Genomic DNA, 19,425 nt, shown 5'->3' with positions numbered 1-19,425 from the left:
GATTGAGAGGGGGTCAAATACTTATTTCCCTCATTAAAATGCAAATCAATTTATAACATTTTTGACATGCGTTTTTCTGGATATTTTTGTTGTTATTCTGTCTCTCACTGTTCAAATAAACCTACCATTAAAATTATAGACTGATCATTTCTTTGTCAGTGGGCAAACGTACAAAATCAGCAGGGGATCAAATACTTTTTCCCCCCGCTGTATATACTTGTGTATTGATTTAAAAAAAGACATTGATGTTTATGGTTAGGTACAAGTTGGAGCAACGACAGACCTTTTTCGCGAATGCGCACCGCATCGATTATATGCAACGCAGGACAGGCTAGATAAACTAGTAATATCATCAACCATGTGTAGTTAACTAGTGATTATGATTGATTGATTGATTGTTTTTATAAGATAAGTTTAATGCTAGCTAGCAACTTACCTTGGCTTCTTACTGCATTCGCGTAACAGGCAGGCTCCTCGTGGAGTGCAATGTAAAGCAGGTGGTTAGAGCGTTGGACTAGTTAACCGTAAGGTTTCATCCCCAAGCTGACAAGGTAAAAATCTGTCGTTCTGCCCCTGAACAAAGCAGTTAACCCACCGTTCCTAGGCCGTCATTGAAAATAAGAATGTGTTCTTAACTGACTTGCCTAGTTAAAAAATATTTAGATAAAAATAAAAAAAAGCGTCAAATCGGTGGCCAAAAATACAGATTACCGATTGTTATGAAAACTTGAAATCGGCCCTAGTTAATCGGCCATTCCGATTAATCGGTCGACCTCTAATATAAACTCCCCTCCATATATGGGAGTAATGACAGCAAAGGTCAGGGAGCTCAATCAATCCCTGATCTGTGAAAAAGATCTGAGGATTATGCTTGCTGTACTTTGACACCAGGAAATGTGTGATCTATCTACTAGAGGCACATATTTCTGCTACACATAGCTTTCATCTGTGGTGTGTTCCCTCTTACATCATTATTTTTATTTGTATCTCCCTCTTTTTCTCTCCTTCCCCTTTCAATATCCCCTCTTTTACTGTCTTCCATCTGCACACTTTTCTTGATTTATCCCCTGCCTATATATTTGATTTTTTTTTATTTTCCCTCACTGTCTTTCCCTATTTCACTCATTCCCCCCCTACAGAGGTTGCTGAAGCACAGTCTGCAGCTGCAGGAGCAGTTGCGTTTGATGCTGTTGAAGAGAGATCTGCTGTGTTCAGTGTTCGGCTCAGACAGAGCAGAGAGTCTAATGACAGAGCTCAATGACACCGTGAGGAACAGGGAGTTACTGCACAACCAGCTGCTGCAGAGGAAAGCAAGACTGCAGGTATGTGGTGTGGTATTGTGTGGGGTGTTGTGTGTGTGTGTGGTGTTGTGTGATGTGTGTGTGTGTGTGTGTGGTGTGTTTGTCATAGGGCTCTGGTCGAATGTAGTGCATTATAAGGGAATGGGGTGCCATTTTAGATGCAACCCCTAATTTCTGATATGTCCTTTCTTTTAGGGTTTGATCTCTAGGACAAAGGACTTTGGGGACGCCTGCAAGTCAATCAGGAACAAGCTGACCCTGCTGAGAGAGAGACTGATCTCAGCAGACAGCCTCCAGCCAGACATACTGGCCAAGAAGAGCCAGTCAGACCAGCAACGGGTGGGTCACTCACTGCTATGGAGATCCTATGATGAAGTTAATTGTTTCATACAATATATTACCACATATGATCAGGTTCTAGAATTAACGTTTTCCTGACCAAGATGGCTGTTTTGTTGCCAACGTCCATTCTAGTGTTCTATTTAATTCTGTGCTCATGGTAATCTATACCTGTGTCTCTCAAACTGGTTTCCTCTAGCCAGTTCCAGTGTGTGCTAGGAGAAGAATATACTGTACATAAGCAAGGCATTTATAAAGCATTCATAAGGAATTTATAATGTTTTTACTATTAATAAGCTACTGCTTGTGTCCTCTCTCAGGTGATCAAGAAGGACTTGGAGGACTGTGAGGCCCACATCACAGCTCTGGAGACTCTGGTGTCGTCTAGCTCTGCTAACAGGACACAGTTTGAGAGGCTTTACGGGGACTGGAGAATCCTTTACAAGTCCGTCAGGGTAAGACAGGCTCTGAGAGAGACGGCAACTCCATTCTTTCTTCACAGGTTCTGAAAAAGGTTAACAATGACCCGTTTCATGCTACTGAACCAAGCTGAGCTGAGCTGGGCTTTCCGGGGTTACGCATCATTATAGTTTCTGGAAGTGTGCTGGAAAGGACAATGTGAAAAGAAAATATCCCAGTCAACAGTACAGTTAGGGTTGGCACTATAGTGTTAATCAGGCACATATATGTACTGTATTTGTGCATTCATGTTTGGATGTGTCTCTCTCTGTGTCAGGTAAAGGTGAAGAAGAGTGAGGAGAGCATCGGGGAACACGAGAGTTTCCACGAGAGCCTACTGAACGTAGAGAAGTGGTTGATGATTATGAGGCAGAAGCTGGAGTCCTACCGCAGTTCTACTGGGGAGTGGAGCCTGGACAACAGACAGCACGAGGCAGAGGTACTGACTTTCCACATGTATCTATTATGTTCTGGTATAGTATGGTATGTTATGTCTAGGATAGTATGTTGATGGGACAACAGACCGCACAAGACTGAGGTACTGGTCTGTTATCTTAAAGGGCAACGCCACCACTTTCTAACTTCATTTTCAGTATCTCCGGCACAATATCAATGTCAAATTGTTACAGTGAGGGGGAAAAAGTATTTGATCCCCTGCTGATTTTGTACGTTTGCCCACTGACAAAGAAATGATCAGTTTATAATTTTAATGGTAGGCTTATTTGAACAGTGAGAGACAGAATAACAACAAAAAAATCCAGAAAAACGCATGTAAAAAATGTTATAAAGTTATTTGTATTTTAATGAGGGAAATAAGTATTTGACCCCTCTGCAAAACATGACTTAGTACTTGGTGGCAAAACCCTTGTTGGAAATCAGAGGTCAGACGTTTCTTGTAGTTGGCCACCAGGTTTGCACACATCTAAGGAGGGATTTTGTCCCACTCCTCTTTGCAGATCTTCTCCAAGTCATTACGGTTTCGAGGCTGACGTTTGGCAACTCGAACCTTCAGCTCCCTCCACAGATTTTCTATGGGATTAGGTTTGGAGACTGGCTAAGCCACTCCAGGACCTTAATGTGTTTCTTCTTGGCCACTCCTTTGTTGCCTTGGCCGTGTGTTTTGGGTCATTGTCATGCTGGAATACCCATCCACGACCCATTTTCAATGCCCTGGCTGAGGGAAGGAGGTTCTCACCCAAGATTTGACGGTACATGGTCCCGTCCATTGTCCCTTTGATGCGGTGAAGTTGTCCTGTCACCTTAGCAGAAAAACACCCCCAAAGCATAATGTTTCCACCTCCATGTTTGACGGTGGGGATGGTGTTCTTGGGGTCATAGGCAGCATTCCTCCTCCTCCAAACATGGCGAGTTGAGTTGATGCCAAAGAGCTCCATTTTGGTCTCATCTGACCACCACACTTTCACCCAGTTGTCCTCTGAATCATTCAGATGTTCATTGGCAAACTTCAGACGGGCATGTATATGTGCTTTCTTGAGCAGGGGGACCTTGCGGGCGCTGCATGATTTCAGTCCTTCACGGCGTAGTGTGTTACCAATTGTTTTCTTGGTGACTATGGTCCCAGCTGCCTTGAGATCACTGGCAAGATCCTCCCGTGTAGTTCTGGGCTGATTCCTCACCGTTGTCACGATCATTGCAACTCCACGAGGTGAGATCTTGCATGGAGCCCCAGGCCGAGGGAGATTGACAGTTCTTTTGTGTTTCTTCCATTTGCGAATAATTGCACCAACTGCTGTCACCTTCTCACCAAGCTGCTTGGCGATGGTCTTGTAGCCCATTCCAGCCTTGGTGTCTACAATCTTGTCCTTGGAGAGCTCTTTGGTCTTGGCCATGGTGGAGAGTTTGGAATCTGATTGATTGATTGCTTCTGTGGACAGGTGTCTTTTATACAGCTAACAAGCTGAGAGTGCTCCTAATCTCAGCTCGTTACCTGTATAAAAGACACCTGGGAGCCAGAAATCTTTCTGATTGAGAGGGGTCAAATACTTATTTCCCTCATTAAAATGCAAATCAATTTATAACATTTTTGACATGCGTTTTTCTGGATATTTTTGTTGTTATTCTGTCTCTCACTGTTCAAATAAACCTACCATTAAAATTATAGACTGATCATTTCTTTGTCAGTGGGCAAACGTACAAAATCAGCAGGGGATCAAATACTTTTTTCCCTCACTATGTTTTGTAGAAATGTTTTTATTTTTTTATTTTTAACTAGGCAAGTCAGTTAGGAACAAATTCTTATTTACAATTTACGGCCTACCAAAAGGCAAAAGACCTCTTGCGGGGGCTGGGATTAAAATGTATATAAATTTAAATAAAAATATAGGACAAAACACACATCACAACAAGAGAGACAACACAACACTACATAAAGAGAGACCTAAGACAACAACACAGCATGTCAGCAACACATGACAACACAGCATGGAAGCAACACATGACAACACAGCATGGTAGCAACACAACATGAAAACAACATGGCAGCAACACAACATGGCAGCAACACAACGTGGTAGAAGCACAAAACAGGGTACAAACATTATTAGGCACAGAGAACAGCAAGAAGGTAGAGACAACAATACATCACGCGAAGCAGCCACAACTGTCAGTTAGTGTCCATGATTGAGTCTTTGAATGAAGAGATTGAGATAAAACTGTCCAGTTTGAGTGTTTGTTGCAGCTCGTTCCAGTTGCTAGCTGCAGCAAACTGAAAAGACAAGCGACCCAAGGATTGGGCTCCCGAGTGGCGCAGCGGTCTAAAGCTCTGCATCTCAGTAGTTGAGGCGTCACTACAGACACCTTGGTTCGAATCCAGGCTGTATCACAACCGGCCGTGATTGGGAGTCCATAGAGTGGCGCACTATTGGCCCAGCGTCGTCTGGGTTTGGCCGTTGTAGGCCGTCCATTGTAAATCATAATTTGTTCTTTACTAACTTGCCTAGTTAAATAAAACATTACAAAATAAAAAGATGTGAGTGCTTTGGAGACCTATAAAGATAAAAAGTTCTACCCGATGACATCATCAAAAGTGAAAACATTTTAACAGTGATTTTCAAATACTACGAGATTCGCGGTGACGTGGGGAGCAAGAAATGCCCTCCCTCTGGCTAGAAACATGTTACATGTTTTGAAAATGCACTGTTTTTTTTACTTTTAATCCTACCCTGTGATGTCAGAGAAGCATTTTCTTTTAAATCTTTTTAACCACAGATCATAGAAACTGACTGTTTTCACATGTATACACTGGTTTGGTGCAACTTGTTTGAAAAAACGGACACTGATGAATATGTTTCTGTTTTCATATGTTTTCATAAGTCTTTGTGGCCACAGCCTAAGTCCCGTCCTGTCCTGTTATTCTTCCTCCGGCCCTGTAGAGGGCACTAGGTGAGTTCCCAGAGAAGGAGCTGCAGCTGCACCAGACAGAGGTGCAGGGCCAGGGGGTGCTGGAGAGGACCTCTGAGGAGGGCCGGGTGCACATTCTCAGGGACATGAAGCACCTGAGGGAGTCCTGGATGGCCCTCCATGACCTCAGCCTCAACCTCTTCAGGTACACCACACTACTTCGGGCTGGATGCAAAACTCATAGAATTAGATATAGAACACAAGAAGGGTTATTTATTCCTGACCAAGATGACTGCCATTATCACATTCTATAGCTATGTAGGTCTATGACATCTTCCACTCTAGTGAATGATAGAGTCTCTATGGGAGAAGTAATCTGGCACCACTACTAATACTACTACTACTACTACTTCTTCATCTGTAGTTTAGTGGATTTCAGTTGAGGTCCTCGACAACCTCTTATGGCTTGTGCACATTTATCTCCAAAAACCTTCTACATAAAAGTAATTATATAACATATGCTGTCCCTGCATCTGGGTGAAAAGTATTTAATGCAGCCAATTACACAATCTTAAGAGATGCCTTCAGTACTGACTGTCTGTTGTTCCGTTCCCAGGCTGCTGAATGGGCACAGCTCTGAGGACCCTGACTTAGACACCCAGAGGGTGAGAGGCCAGGCTGGGGAGAGGCCAGGCCCAGGCAGGGAACTCTTTCCTGGGGAGGGAGGAGACATGATCAAGGGTAGTGGCTCCAGCAGCAGTAGGGGGGGTGCTCCAGAGAGATCCCCAGGAGAGGGCCATGGGGTCTGGCTCTCTCAGAGCTCTGAGGTGGGGGCTGGGAGAGGGGGAAGAACAGGGTTAGGAGGAAGGTTGGAGCAAGGGGAAGGGGGGAGAGTTTTGGAGCAGAAGAGGGTATTTGGGTCGAGGGAGCGTTTGAGGGCAGTATGGAGGTTATGGATCTCTCTGAACATGGGGAGAGACAGGGCAATGATCGACAGACTCTTGGTCAACAACTGAGTCCTATGACGTTAACCTTGGCGGGCAGTCAGAGACGGGGACAGGGCGGTGGGAGTGGAAGCAGGGAGAGGGAAAGGGTGAAGGAGAGGGGTGGCGGTGAGCACAGCCTGGGTCTAGAGGAGGTGGACTCCTCCATCGTTTGGAGAGGGGGGTACGGTCAGAGGGGAGAGGAGGGAACCACAGGGATGACATCAGGCCACACAGGGGGCAGAAGCACCCATGGTGGAGGAGGAGGAGGAGGGGGGGGTGGTGGTGGTGGTGGGGGACTCTGGCTCCAGGGTTAGTGGGGTAATGGGGGACTCTGGCTCCAGGGTTAGCGGGGTAGTGGGGGACTCTGGCTCCAGGGTTAGCGGGGTAGTGGGGGACTCTGGCTCCAGGGTTAGTGGGGTAATGGGGGACTCTGGCTCCAGGGTTAGTGGGGTAATGGGGGACTCTGGCTCCAGGGTTAGCGGGGTAGTGGGGGACTCTGGCTCCAGGGTTAGTGGGGTAATGGGGGACTCTGGCTCCAGGGTTAGTGGGGTAATGGGGGACTCTGGCTCCAGGGTTAGCGGGGTAGTGGGGGACTCTGGCTCCAGGGTTAGTGGGGTAATGGGGGACTCTGGCTCCAGGGTTAGTGGGGTAATGGGGGACTCTGGCTCCAGGGTTAGCGGGGTAGTGGGGGACTCTGGCTCCAGGGTTAGTGGGGTAGTGGGGGACTCTGGCTCCAGGGTTAGCGGGGTAGTGGGGGACTCTGGCTCCAGGGTTAGTGGGGTAATGGGGGACTCTGGCTCCAGGGTTAGCGGGGTAGTGGGGGACTCTGGCTCTGGGGTTAGTGGGGTAGTGGGGGACTCTGGCTCCAGGGTTAGCGGGGTAGTGGGGGACTCTGGCTCCAGGGTTAGCGGGGTAGTGGGGGACTCTGGCTCCAGGGTTAGCGGGGTAGTGGGGGACTCTGGCTCCAGGGTTAGCGGGGTAATGGGGGACTCTGGCTCCAGGGTTAGCGGGGTAGTGGGGGACTCTGGCTCCAGGGTTAGCGGGGTAGTGGGGGACTCTGGCTCCAGGGTTAGCGGGGTAATGGGGGACTCTGGCTCCAGGGTTAGCGGGGTAGTGGGGCACTCTGGCACCAGGGTTAGCGGGGTAGTGGTGGTGGAGGTGTCTGGGTCCAGCAGTAGCGGGCGGACAGAGGAGTGGGTGGATGGGCAGAGGTCCAGAGGGATGGCTGAATCCCTGGCCATGGAGGTAGATGTGGGGTTGGGGTCAGGCTCTGGGTTAGGGCACGGCAACAGAGGCAACTACGAAGAGGGAACAGGTGAAATGAGAGACCACAGTGAAGGGGGACATCTGCGACACAGAGGCTTTTTCCCGCCTATCAAGACCAGGATGGAGGATTCAGTCATGGATGGTCTCACTTTGTCATTCCAGCAAGGCTCTGCTAGAAAACCCTCTGGAAGGCTACAGGGCTCAAGTCACCACACCACGGTCTGGTTGCTCCACCCATTCTATTAACTCCAAACATAATAAGCACATTTTCTAGTTCATAAAGGAAGATATATACTTCAAATTGGCATGCTATAATTGACTCTTCTCTCAATACTCTGTAACCCATATTCAACTGCTGTTATAAACTGAAATATTAAGAAAATTAGCTAGCTGATTTAAAAAAATATTTTTTTTTACATATATTTCCTACAGTAAGTTGATGTTGTTGCTGATAATGTTGTTGTTGGGGTCCTTCAGGCAGGTCTTGGGGCAACCCTGAGTGCAGGGGACTATGAGGACAGGAGGAGGGAGTTTGAGGCCTGGCTACAGAAGGAGAACGATACACTCTCAGGGATTCTCAGCACAGAGGGAACACTGAGCACCAAAGAACTCAAGATCAGGCAGAACACACTCATGGTTGGTGCTGATGTTTCTTCTCAGAAATATACAGTATTGCATTTCCAGTATTCCATTCTTGTTTATATTTACACAAAAATTATAAGTTACTCTAGGTCTGTGGCCGTCTTATGGTTAGAGATTGCTTAAGGCAAGTTATTTTTGAAGTAATATGCATGCTACATGATAAAACGTGTATTTCATCTGGAGGACATTATGTTCAGAGTGCACCAAACAAAACCCTAGGAAGGTATAAACATACCTTACAGCGAGGCCCTGACAAATTCACAAACCTTCTGGCCTTCCTCTAGAAGACTAAAATAACTTTTGGCAGCTGAATTGACAGACAGGTTACATCCCAACCACAAGCTGCCTGACAGTCAGACGGGTTACATCACAACCACAAGCTGCCTGACAGTCAGACAGGTTACATCACAACCACAAGCTGCCTGACAGTCAGACAGGTTACATCACAACCACAAGCTGCCTGACAGTCAGATGGGTTACATCCCAACCACAAGCTGCCTGACAGTCAGACGGGTTACATCCCAACCACAAGCTGCCTGACAGTCAGATGGGTTACATCACAACCACAAGCTGCCTGACAGTCAGACGGGTTACATCACAACCACAAGCTGCCTGACAGTCAGACAGGTTACATCCAAAATGGCACCCTATTCTCTATTTAGTGCACTACTTTTGAAATAGGGCTGTGTAGTGCACTATAAAGGGAATAGGGTGTCATTTGGGACACTAGCAGGCCATGTTAGTGGTTAGGATGTATCTGTCAGTATGGGAGCACAGAGAACGCTTCAAATTCAGTCAGCAGACAATGGACATTGATTCAAGGCAGACGGGGGATTGGAGATGTTTGATTGGGGATATACTGTGTGTGTTTCAGTAGATATGAAGGATTATTGCTTCAGGATTTACTGCGGCCTGAATTCTCCTGTGCAAAGATCCTGTGTAGACATTACTCACTGACACATTGCTTATTGTTATTACATGATGCAGCAATTCTCCTGCTTATCCCTCAGCCACATGCAACAGTTCTCCGTCCCCCTGTTGTTCACTCCCCTTCTCTCTTCCCCCTCTCTCTCTCCCTCTCTCTCGCTCTCTTCCTCTCTCTTTCTATCCCTCCCTCTCTGTCTCTCCGCCTCTCTCTTTCTTCCCCCTCTCTCTCTTCCCCTCTCTTTCTATCCCTCCCTCTCTTTCATCCCCCTCTCTCTCTCTTCCTCTCTCTTTCTATCCCTCCCTCTCTGTTTCTTCCCCCTCTCTTCCTCTCTTTCTATCCCTCCCTCTCTCTCCCCCTCTCTCTTTCTTACTCCTCTCTTCCTCACTCTATCTTTCCACCATCTCCCTCCCTCTCTCACCCCTCCCTCTCCTCACTCCCACAGACCTTGCGGTCCAGTGTGGACTGGGGTCAGGAGCAGTTCCAGCTACTACTGATGGCTTGGGCTGTAGCCGGGGCCAGGGCTGACCGTGGGGCTGAGGATGTGGGTATGGAGGAGATACGTTATCGCTGGATGCTTTACAAGTCCAAACTGAAGGACGTTGGAGACCTCAAGGCCCTGCTGAATGTCAAGGTAAACAATACTGTGCAAATATTGTATTGTGCCTCTAAAATGGCACCCTATTCCCTTTTTATAGTGCACTATTTTTGACTAGGACCTATTCATAGGTTGCACCTCTGTCACTCGGTCATGTCATTCCATTGTTATGAACGTTCTCAAGCTGCCCTCTACCAGCGGTGTGATGGAGGTGCTCTGAAGTCATGATAAGCCCAGTCATTCTGGACGGAGGCTAACGACTGCCTGGAAAAATGTTTACGTTGCTAAAGTAGTCAAATGTTTAGTAGGAAACAACTTTGCCAGCATTATCATGTCGTCAAATTTACTTTAGAAAATGTATGGAAATGTTGTCATTAGCTAGCAAAGTTTTGCAAAAATAGCCAGCTATGCTAATGGTAGCTAGCTAAAAGCCAGTGTCCTCCCCTCAATCGTAGCTAACATTATACTGCATCTAAAGTCAATCTGGCGACATCAAAATGATGACACAAGGTTTTCCTACTAATTATTTGCCTCCTTTTGAAGGGCATTGTATTTCCAAGCCACTGTAATGCACTTTTGATGAAATCTTCATCAGCGCTCATTGATGATGCATTGTGTAGAATGCTCAGATAGGCATCAGTCCAGAACGAACGTTCAAAATAATATTGTAACGAAACAAGCCATGAATATACTGTAGCTCTGGACAAAAGTAGTGCAATATATAGGGAATAGGGTGCTGTGTAAAATGTACATCCAGCAGAGGGCGTTAAAGAGTATCCTATAATAAAGAGATGATACATTGGTCTACCACAGGGATGGGCAACTTTGATGTTTTTGGGGCCACAAAAAAAACAAAATTTATCATCTACATACCCCCCATCTTGCATTTTAGTGACATTGAAGAGGGGAAAAAACACATTTTAAAGTTTGTTTCCTGCAATTTTACCCATTTTGCTATGGAGTTGGAGAGAAAAATTTGCAGTTTTACAGCTAATATTTTTGCCATTTTGAATATGATAACTGCTGATTAAGCACATGCAGTATATTGACCTGTATGTTTTCTTTATTTCCAGCAGGGTGCCAGTGCTGCTGGCCGAGAGGAACACACCAGGACAGCTAAGGTACAGTTAACAATCAGTCTCAATGATTTTGTCTTGGTCAAACATTCCTTTAATATTCAGTGTAGTTCAAACTGGAGAAACTTGTGGCCTGGGATGCTAGCGTCCCACCCACAGTTCACACTATTCAACAGCCAGTGAAAAATCAGAGCGCCAAATTCAAATCAACAAAATGTCATAATTCAAAGTTCTCAAACATACAACTATTTTACACCATTTTAAAGGTACACTTCTCCTTAATGTAACCCCATTGTCCGATTTCAAAAAGGCTTTACAGCGAAAGCATAAAGTTAGATTATGTTAGGACAGGTACAACACAAGAAAAACCACACAGCCATTTTCCAAGCAGGAGAGGGGTCACAAATACCAGAAATTCAGCTAAAATTAAGCACTAACCTTTGACGATCTTCATCAGATGACACTCCTAGGACTCAATGTTAGACAATACATGTATGTTTTGTTCGATAAAGTTCATATTTATATCCAAAAACAGCATTTTACATTGGTGCGTGATGTTCAGAAAATATTTTGCCTCCAATACTGGCGGTGAATCAGCACAAAAATGTACAAAAATACTCATCATAAACGTTGATAAAATATTAAACTGTTATTCAAAGAATTTTAGATAACCATCTCCTTTATGCAACCGCTGTGACAGATTTCAAAAAAGCTTCACGGGGAAAGCATGCTTTGCAATAATCTGAGTACGGCGCTCAGAAACATACACTAGGCAATACAGATACCCGCCATTTTGGAGTCATCTAAAATCATAAATAGCATTATAAATTTTCACTTACCTTTGATGATCTTCATCAGAAGGCACTTCCAGGAATCCCAGGTCCACAATAGATGTTGTTTTGTTTGGTAAAGTCCATAATTTATGTCCAAATACCTCCTTGTTGTTTGCGCATTCAGTAAGCTACTCCAAATGTAGGAAGCGCGCCCCAAATTTCATGACGAAAAGTTAAAAAAAAGCTATATTTACGTTCATTGAAACATGTCAAACGTTGTATAGAATCAATCTTTAGGGCCTTTTTAACATAGAACTTCCATAATATTCCAACCGGACGATTCCAATGTCTTGAAAAACGTTTTGGAACACAACTACCTCATCACGTGATTGCGCGCCAATGAACTCATGTCCTTCCCTGAGTCACCAACTCCCTGGCCTTCTTGTTCGCTCTCTGTTCACTGCAAAAGCCTGAAACTAGGTTCTAAAGACTCTTGACATCTAGTGGAAGCCTTAGGAAGTGCAAAATTAACCCTAAGTCACTGTGTGTTGGATAGGCAATAACTTGAAAAGACTACAAGCTCCAGATTTCCCACTTCCTGGTTATATTTTTTTCAGGTTGTTGCCTGCCGTATGAGTTCTGTTATACTCACAGACATCATTCAAACAGTTTTAGAAACTTAAGAGTGTTTTCTATCCAAATCGACTAATAATATGCATATTCTAGTTCCTGGGCCCGAGTAGTAGGCCGTTTTAATTTGGGTACGTTTTTCATCTGGCCGTGAAAATACTGCCCCCTACCCAAGAGCGGCTAAGCTGCAGCCTGAGGAATGCAAATATCTCTACAGTCAGTATCTGGATAATATGTGCGAATGCTTGATAATGTATGTGATATCAACAGAGAAGTATATTTTCTGGGTGATTTAAATATTTGACTGGCTATCATCAAGCTGCCCACTCAGGAAAAAATGTCAAACTGTAACCAGTGCCTGCAGCATGGAACAGGTTGTCAGTCAACCTACCAGGGTAGTTACAAACAGCACAGGAATGAAATCATCAACATGTATTGATCACATCTTTATTAACGCTGCAGATATTTGCTTTAAAGCAGTAGCCAAATTCATATGATATAGTGATCAAAATATAATTCCCATATCTAGGAAAACCAAAGTTTCAAAGGCTGGGCCTAATATAGTGTATAAGAGGTCATACAATAAGTTTTGTAGTGATTCATATGTTGATAATGTAAATAATATTTGCTGGTCTGTGGTGTGTAATGAGGAGCAACCAGACGCTGCACTTGACGCATTTATGAAACTACTTATTCCAGTTACTGATAAGCACGCACCATTAAGAAAATGACTGTAAAAACTGTTAAATCTCATTGGATTGATGAGGAATTTAAAAATGTTATGGTTGAGAGGGATGAGGCAAAAGGTATGGCAAATAAGTCTGGCAGCCCAACTGATTGGCAAACATACTGCAAATTAAGAAATCATGTGACTAAACTAAATAGAAATAAAAATAAAGTACACTATGAAACAAAGATAAATTATATAACGAATAAGAGTAAAAAGCTTTGGGGCACCTTAAATTACATTTTGGGTTTCAAGTTTAGTGTAACTCTAATTGTTTTATATTTTAAAATGTTCTCAGGAAATGCAGCTCTGTCTTGGGTTCTGCTGTGGTGCAGTGGTTGTACAGCCTTTCCTCTACAGGGAGCCAGGTTTTTCTGTGCCTACCCTTCTCAATGGCAAGGCTGTGCTCACTGAGCCTGGACTTTGTAAAAGGTTTTGATCAGTAACCATGGTCAAATAGTTAGCCATGGTGTACTGTCGATTTAGGGGCAGGTTGCACTGCATTGTCCTTTGTGCTTGTGTTTCCCAATAAGGAATGTAGTTTTGTTTTGACTGTGTTGTAATTTGTTTTATTCTGATTGATTGGATGTTCTGGTCCTGAGGCTTCAGTGTGTTAGTAGAACAGGTTTGTGAACTCAGCTCCAGGACCAGCTGGATGAGGGGACTATTTTCTTTGCTCAGCTCTTGGCATTGTCGGGCTTGGTAATGATCTGACAGGGGTCACTGTATTTTATATGTTTCCGAAACTTAATTGCTCTTTTTTTGAGTTTTTATTATTAGTGGATATTGGTTTAATTCTGCCCTGCATGCATTGTTTGTAGTTTTCCTCTGGACATGTAGGAGAATCTTACAGAAATCTGCATGCAGGGTTTCAATTGGGTGTTTTCCCCATTGGGTGAAATCTTGTTTTGCAAGTGGACCCACCACCTCGCTGCCATAAAGTGCTATTGGTTCCATGACACATTCAATTAGTTTTAGTCACGTTTTAATAGGTATTTCAATTTGAATTTGTTTTTTATTGGCGTAGAAGGCCCTGCATGCATTTTCTCTCAGTTCATTTCCTGCTTTATTAAGGTGTCCAGTTGAGCTTATTTTTAAACCTGTGTGCAGTACTCTATATATTTTGTACCAATTGAGAACTTTGGTCTAATTCCCTGAGATCTGGATCTTCTCTGGAAAATCCTTATTTTAGTATTTTTGGGGTTTACTGCCAGGGCCCAGGTCTGGCAGTACTGCTCTAGAAGATCCAGGCTTTGCTGTTGGCCATGTGCTGTAGATGACAGCATGTATAGGTCACCTGTGAAGATCAGGCATTTAACTTCTGAATTGTGGAGACTAACACCAGGGGCTGAGGATTGTTCTAGAATTGTGGCCAATTCGTTGATGTAAATATTGAAGGGTGCAGGGCTCAGATTGCAACCCTGGCGACGGCCCCGCCCCTGGTTAAGGAATTCTGTTATTTTCTTGCCAATTTTGATGCTGCACATATTGCCATTTAATTATGTCATCTGTTTAGCTCCTTACACCACTTTCAATAACTTTGGAAAACAGTCCTGTATGCCAAATATAATCTAATTATTTTTGGAAGTCGATAAAGCAAGCGTACATTTTGGTATTATTTTGGTGGACATGTTAATCTGTTAGGGTGTAAATATGATCGGTCGTGCGATGTTTTTGTATAAATCCAATTAGGATTTTACTCAAGACATTGTGCTTATTAAGGAAGTTTAGAACTATTACATTTATATTACTACAGAAAACCTTCCCCAGGTTACTGTTCACACAAATGCCTCTGGAGTTGTTAGGGTCAAATTCATCTTTGTTCTTAAAGATTGGGGGGGTTATGAGTCCTTGATTCCAGATGTCAGGGAAATAACCTACACTCAGGATCAAATTGAACAGTTTTAATATAGCCAATTGACATTTTGCACTAATGAGTTTGAGCATCTCATTTAGGATGCCATCAGGTCCACATGCTTTTTAAATTTGAGGGCCTGAAGTTTCTTATAAAGCTCCTGGTCAGTAATTGGGGCGTCCAGTGGATTTTGATTGTCCTCTATAGCTTTTTCAAATCCATTCAACTTCTCATGAATTTGGCATTGTTCTGCATGTGGGTCAATTTGAACAGTGTTGTAGAGTGTTTTAAACTGGGCTGTCCAAATATCACCATTTTGTATCGCTAATTCCTGTAGATTTTTTTGGGGGGGGGGTTTTCCAATTTTGAAACAGAAGTTATTTGTGTTTATGGACTCCTCAATTAGTGTCAGCTGCTTGCTGTTTTGGTTCTGAGTGAACGTTTATAGAGTTTAAAAGTCTCACAGTAATGAAGGCGTAATTCACCATTATTTGGGTCTCTGTGCTTTTGGTTGGATAGTGTTTTTTTCCTTATTTTACAATCTGCATTAAAACAGTTTTATCAATTTCAGTTGTGCTTCTTTTGCCATTTGCCTGAATATATTATTGATGTTTTTTACTGCTAGATTGATGCTAGATTGATGCCTTCTTTACTTTCTCTCTGTTTCTCTTTCTCTCTCGCTCTGTCTCTTTTTCTCTTGCTGTCTCTCTCTTTCTCGCTGTCTCTCTCTCGCTGTCTCTCTCTCGCTGTCTCTCTCTCGCTGTCTCGCTCTGTGTCTCTCGCTCTGTGTCTCTCGCTCTCTGTGTCTCTCGCTCTCTGTGTCTCTCGCTCTCTGTGTCTCTCGCTCTCTGTGTCTCTCGCTCTCTGTGTCTCTCGCTCGCTGTGTCTCGCTGTGTCTCTATCAGTGAGCTGTGAACACAGCAGGTGCATGGCTGGCTAAAAATAAGGAGGATAGCTAACTAAGTTTACCCCCAGGTTGTTGATATGAGAAAAATAACAGCAGACACAGATGAAAGAAGCTGTAGTGTCACTCACAGCAATGTCTTGGCAGTTGATGGAGCAGTCTTGTTAAGATAGTGAGCATGAGTGAGTGGGTGAGGATTTTCTCGCTTCACTTGGAAGAACACTCTCTCTGTGTGTGTGTGTGTGTGTGTGTGTGTGTGTGTGTGTGTGTGTGTGTGTGTGTGTGTGTGTGTGTGTGTGTGTGTGTGTGTGTGTGTGTGTGTGTGTGTCATCACAATCCTGATTATATTGAGGGGGCTGTGAGCCTTTTCTATGTTGTTTACCTAGCTAGCTAACAGTGACCCTACTGTGTGACCCATGTTGAAGTGACTCAGTATACACTCCCTTTAAAGGGACTATCATTTTGATCTCATGGATGGTCCGTCTTTGCTCTGTCTATGAATTTTCATTTCTCAAGCCCAGCTGTTTACCCCCCAAAAATTGATGGGTTGAATTACGTGAATTAAAATGTGTTTGTTTGTACACACTAGTGTGTTTGTGTATTTGACTAGGTGCATGTGTATGTGTGTGTGTTCCATGTGTATATATACAGTGTGTGTGTGTGTGTGTGTGTGTTGTGTGTAACGTCTCTATATTGACTCCCTGCAGGAGAAGACTCCAGGCCTGCTGTACCGTGTGTGTCGGGTGGCCCTGCCCCTCTGGCTCCTGCTGTTGGCTCTGCTCCTCTTTGCCTTCTTCCTGCCCTGGATGGACGAAGGCTCCAGCTGCTCTCTGTCCAACAACTTTGCCCGCTCCTTCAACATCATGCTCCGTTACCACGGACCTCCACCCACATAGGAGAGGAGATATAGGATTATGAAGACCATTGCTCTTCACCCTCAATCCATTCTGTGTGTGTGTGTGTGTGTGTGTGTGTGTGTGTGTGTGTGTGTGTCAGTTTGGGTCAGTGAGTGTGTGTCAGTGTGTGAATGCGTTTCTGCTGTATGTGTCAGTGTGTGGGTGGGTGACCTCAGCTGTTCTCACACAGTCAGGCCAATTCAGCCCCTCTATCACACAGGCTGGCAGCACTTCACAGAGAACAGCGCTCCACACTCCTATTCACACTACCACAGTAACTAATGGCCACCAAACACTTAGCATAATGTTGGAGTAGGGAGTGGAGATAATGTGGGATAAGGAGGTGGATTTTTATTGCCTTTATTTAAAGGGTGAAATTATGCTTACATGGTCTTAAAAAATAACTGAGTGTGATCTATCATATACCAAAAATACCTATCATGGTTTGCTGCCATTTTAAAGACTAGTGTGGATAACACATTTTTAAACTGCTTTTAACCCTCGCAAATAACATTATGCTTTTTTTTTCTTGGATGAGTGTAAGATGTTTTTAAAGCTTTATATTTAACCTGTACATAATGCCTTTTGCATAGATTACCCTTATCGATTGTAGCACTGTGTTAATGACAGCCTAGCACTTCAATGATCAGGAATAGTAGACATTCTAGATGCAGGATGTTCTCATGTCCCCCAAAACACAATATCTATTCTATCATGAGTCAACTGAAATCTAACAGATGCATGATAAAGCAAGTCAGTCAGTAATGGTATACAGGATGTCCCACTTTTGACTGTCCAAATACATTGTACTTATACTGTACTGTAGGTATGCATGTTTAAACAGTATGCTTTCTTTTCTCAAGGTTCTATGCTATATTTGAACACTTTCGTAATGATCCCTTGGCACAGTTAAACCGTTTGGTGAATATAGCAATTATAAAGCCTTGTACTATGGCCCCTGACTTTTTCTTGGACCACAGAGTGTTCTAGATGCTAAATTTACTTTGTTTTTTATATGTAATGTTCAGCAGGGCCCAGATTATAAGATGGACATAGCCGCTGTTATGGGAGAGGGGCATTTTTTTGAGCAAACTCTTAAAATGACGCAATGAACCTCTAAACCTTGACTTTTTCCTCTCTCACTCACTCACTCACTCACTCACTCACTCACTCACTCACTGATCTTGCGGTCCAGTGTGGACTTCTGTCATTCACTCACATTTCTATTTGTCCCTGTAAGTGTGTTTTACTGACCTAAGGTTTGCTAGGGAAATGGAGACCAAATCCAGTTATTCTATTAGTGTCCTATCACACATGGCTTTACGAGGTTATAACCCACAAATAGTTTGCCGATGTTTTCAATTTGATTACATTTGAACTGTTAGCTTTTGTTGGGAATGGGGGTGAGCGTGTGTTAGTTCGACTGAAGCCTGTCTCGTCTCAGAATGTTGAAGTATAATCTGTGTCTGTTCTCTGTCTGGGAAGGTCTCAGAGGGCTGTCTTCGTCTGTCATTGTGAACGTTAAATGACTGAACAACTTTATTCTTAAGGAAAAATAGAAGGAAAGTGCATGCCGGCCCTACTTGTACAAAACTGTATTGAAGGCATACATAGTATTACAGTTGAGTGTATGCTGGATTTGAACTGAATATTTATACCAGTCTACTGTTATCTATAAACAACTTATGCAATGCGCTTCTTCAATATATTTATTCAACATATCTAGCTCTTAGGAGGCTTTTAAATAAATGTTCAACTTAAATACAATATATAGCACAAAACATCACCATACTTATACCACAGGGTGATATGCTGCATTCTTTTGAGTAGCAATGGCTACAGTGGGCCTACCTGCCAACTCTGCTTCTTGCACTGCTATATTGAGTAAGACACATATACAATCGACACAGGTTCAAATGCCTAGTCAGTCATGAACTGTATGTCTGTAGTCACACATAAGGAACATCCATATGGACTTTCACTTGAACCTAAAGAAGTGGTCCTCTTGAAAGGATCTGGGAATCAAGGATAGGAGAAGGATAGTGGTGGGGGATGAAGGTCAGAGTTAGCCCGGTTGCCAGTCTTTATAGCTAACATTCCACTCCTTGACACGGAGTTGCCTTCAAGGAGTGGAATGTTAGCTAAGCACACACTGGCAACAGGCTAGGTCGGAATATTATAATGTACCGTAGCAGATTTAGGGTTGCAAAATTTCGGTAACTTACAATATTCCCAGGTATTCCCAAAAAATTTGGAGGATTATGGATTTCTTGCTTATTCCTTACTGATTCCGGCAATCTACCAACTGGGATTTCTGGAAAATCTGGGAATATTTGGAAAGTTACTAGAATTTTGCAACCCCTAATTAGATTCCTCTGCAGTGTGTTATGGGCAGGAGTAGCTTTACTAAGTGCTCTGCTAAATGTATTCAAAATGAAATTAGCATAGATTGGAATAGTGTGTTATGCAAATTAGTATCTGCTTTACAAAAATGAAAGGCTTTTAAACACACATGCCGGCAGGAATGAAGATTCAAAGCTTTTGTAAAACATTAAAATATTATACTCTATTTTGTTACTATATTTTGAAATGAACAAAATGCTTAATGTTACAACACAGAGCTTTTATTTAACCAATATTTTTGTATTGTACTCAAACTGGCAATAAATATGCAATGTGTATACCTGA

At 43.4% G+C, this 19,425-nt stretch overlaps 2 protein-coding genes across 5 annotated transcripts in view; both read left to right on the top strand.

Annotated features, from left to right (window-relative positions):
- Positions 1-6,697, top strand: part of LOC106611262 (nesprin-3) — a 27,973-nt gene extending 21,276 nt beyond the window's left edge. For 2 of the 3 annotated variants that reach the window (XM_014211276.2, XM_045723614.1), the window contains exons 10-15: positions 1,140-1,322; positions 1,497-1,640; positions 1,961-2,095; positions 2,377-2,538; positions 5,492-5,664; positions 6,076-6,696. In XM_014211276.2, coding sequence (XP_014066751.2) covers positions 1,140-1,322; positions 1,497-1,640; positions 1,961-2,095; positions 2,377-2,538; positions 5,492-5,664; positions 6,076-6,475 — 1,197 coding nt within the window. In that variant the 3' untranslated portion in view covers positions 6,476-6,696. Of the gene's footprint in view, positions 1-1,139; positions 1,323-1,496; positions 1,641-1,960; positions 2,096-2,376; positions 2,539-5,491; positions 5,665-6,075 lie in introns of all 3 variants that reach the window. The other variant, XM_045723613.1, reaches the window with a different exon arrangement.
- Positions 6,608-19,425, top strand: LOC123744621 (cell wall protein AWA1). 2 transcript variants are annotated; one of them, XM_045723616.1, is made up of 5 exons: positions 6,608-7,930; positions 8,189-8,347; positions 9,724-9,912; positions 10,953-10,997; positions 16,549-19,425. In XM_045723616.1, the coding sequence occupies exons 1-5, from the start codon at positions 6,695-6,697 to the stop codon at positions 16,735-16,737; spliced, it is 1,818 nt and encodes a 605-aa protein (XP_045579572.1). In that variant the 5' UTR covers positions 6,608-6,694; the 3' UTR covers positions 16,738-19,425. The 2 variants fall into 2 exon arrangements, with proteins under 2 accessions (XP_045579572.1, XP_045579571.1); XM_045723615.1 differs by having other exon boundaries at positions 6,680-7,930; positions 10,950-10,997.

Source organism: Salmo salar, chromosome ssa09 (assembly GCF_905237065.1).
Source record: "Salmo salar chromosome ssa09, Ssal_v3.1, whole genome shotgun sequence".
NCBI classification, from domain to species: domain Eukaryota; kingdom Metazoa; phylum Chordata; class Actinopteri; order Salmoniformes; family Salmonidae; genus Salmo; species Salmo salar.
Note: the sequence above shows the minus strand (reverse complement) of the source record. Positions and strands in the feature narration are given on the sequence as shown.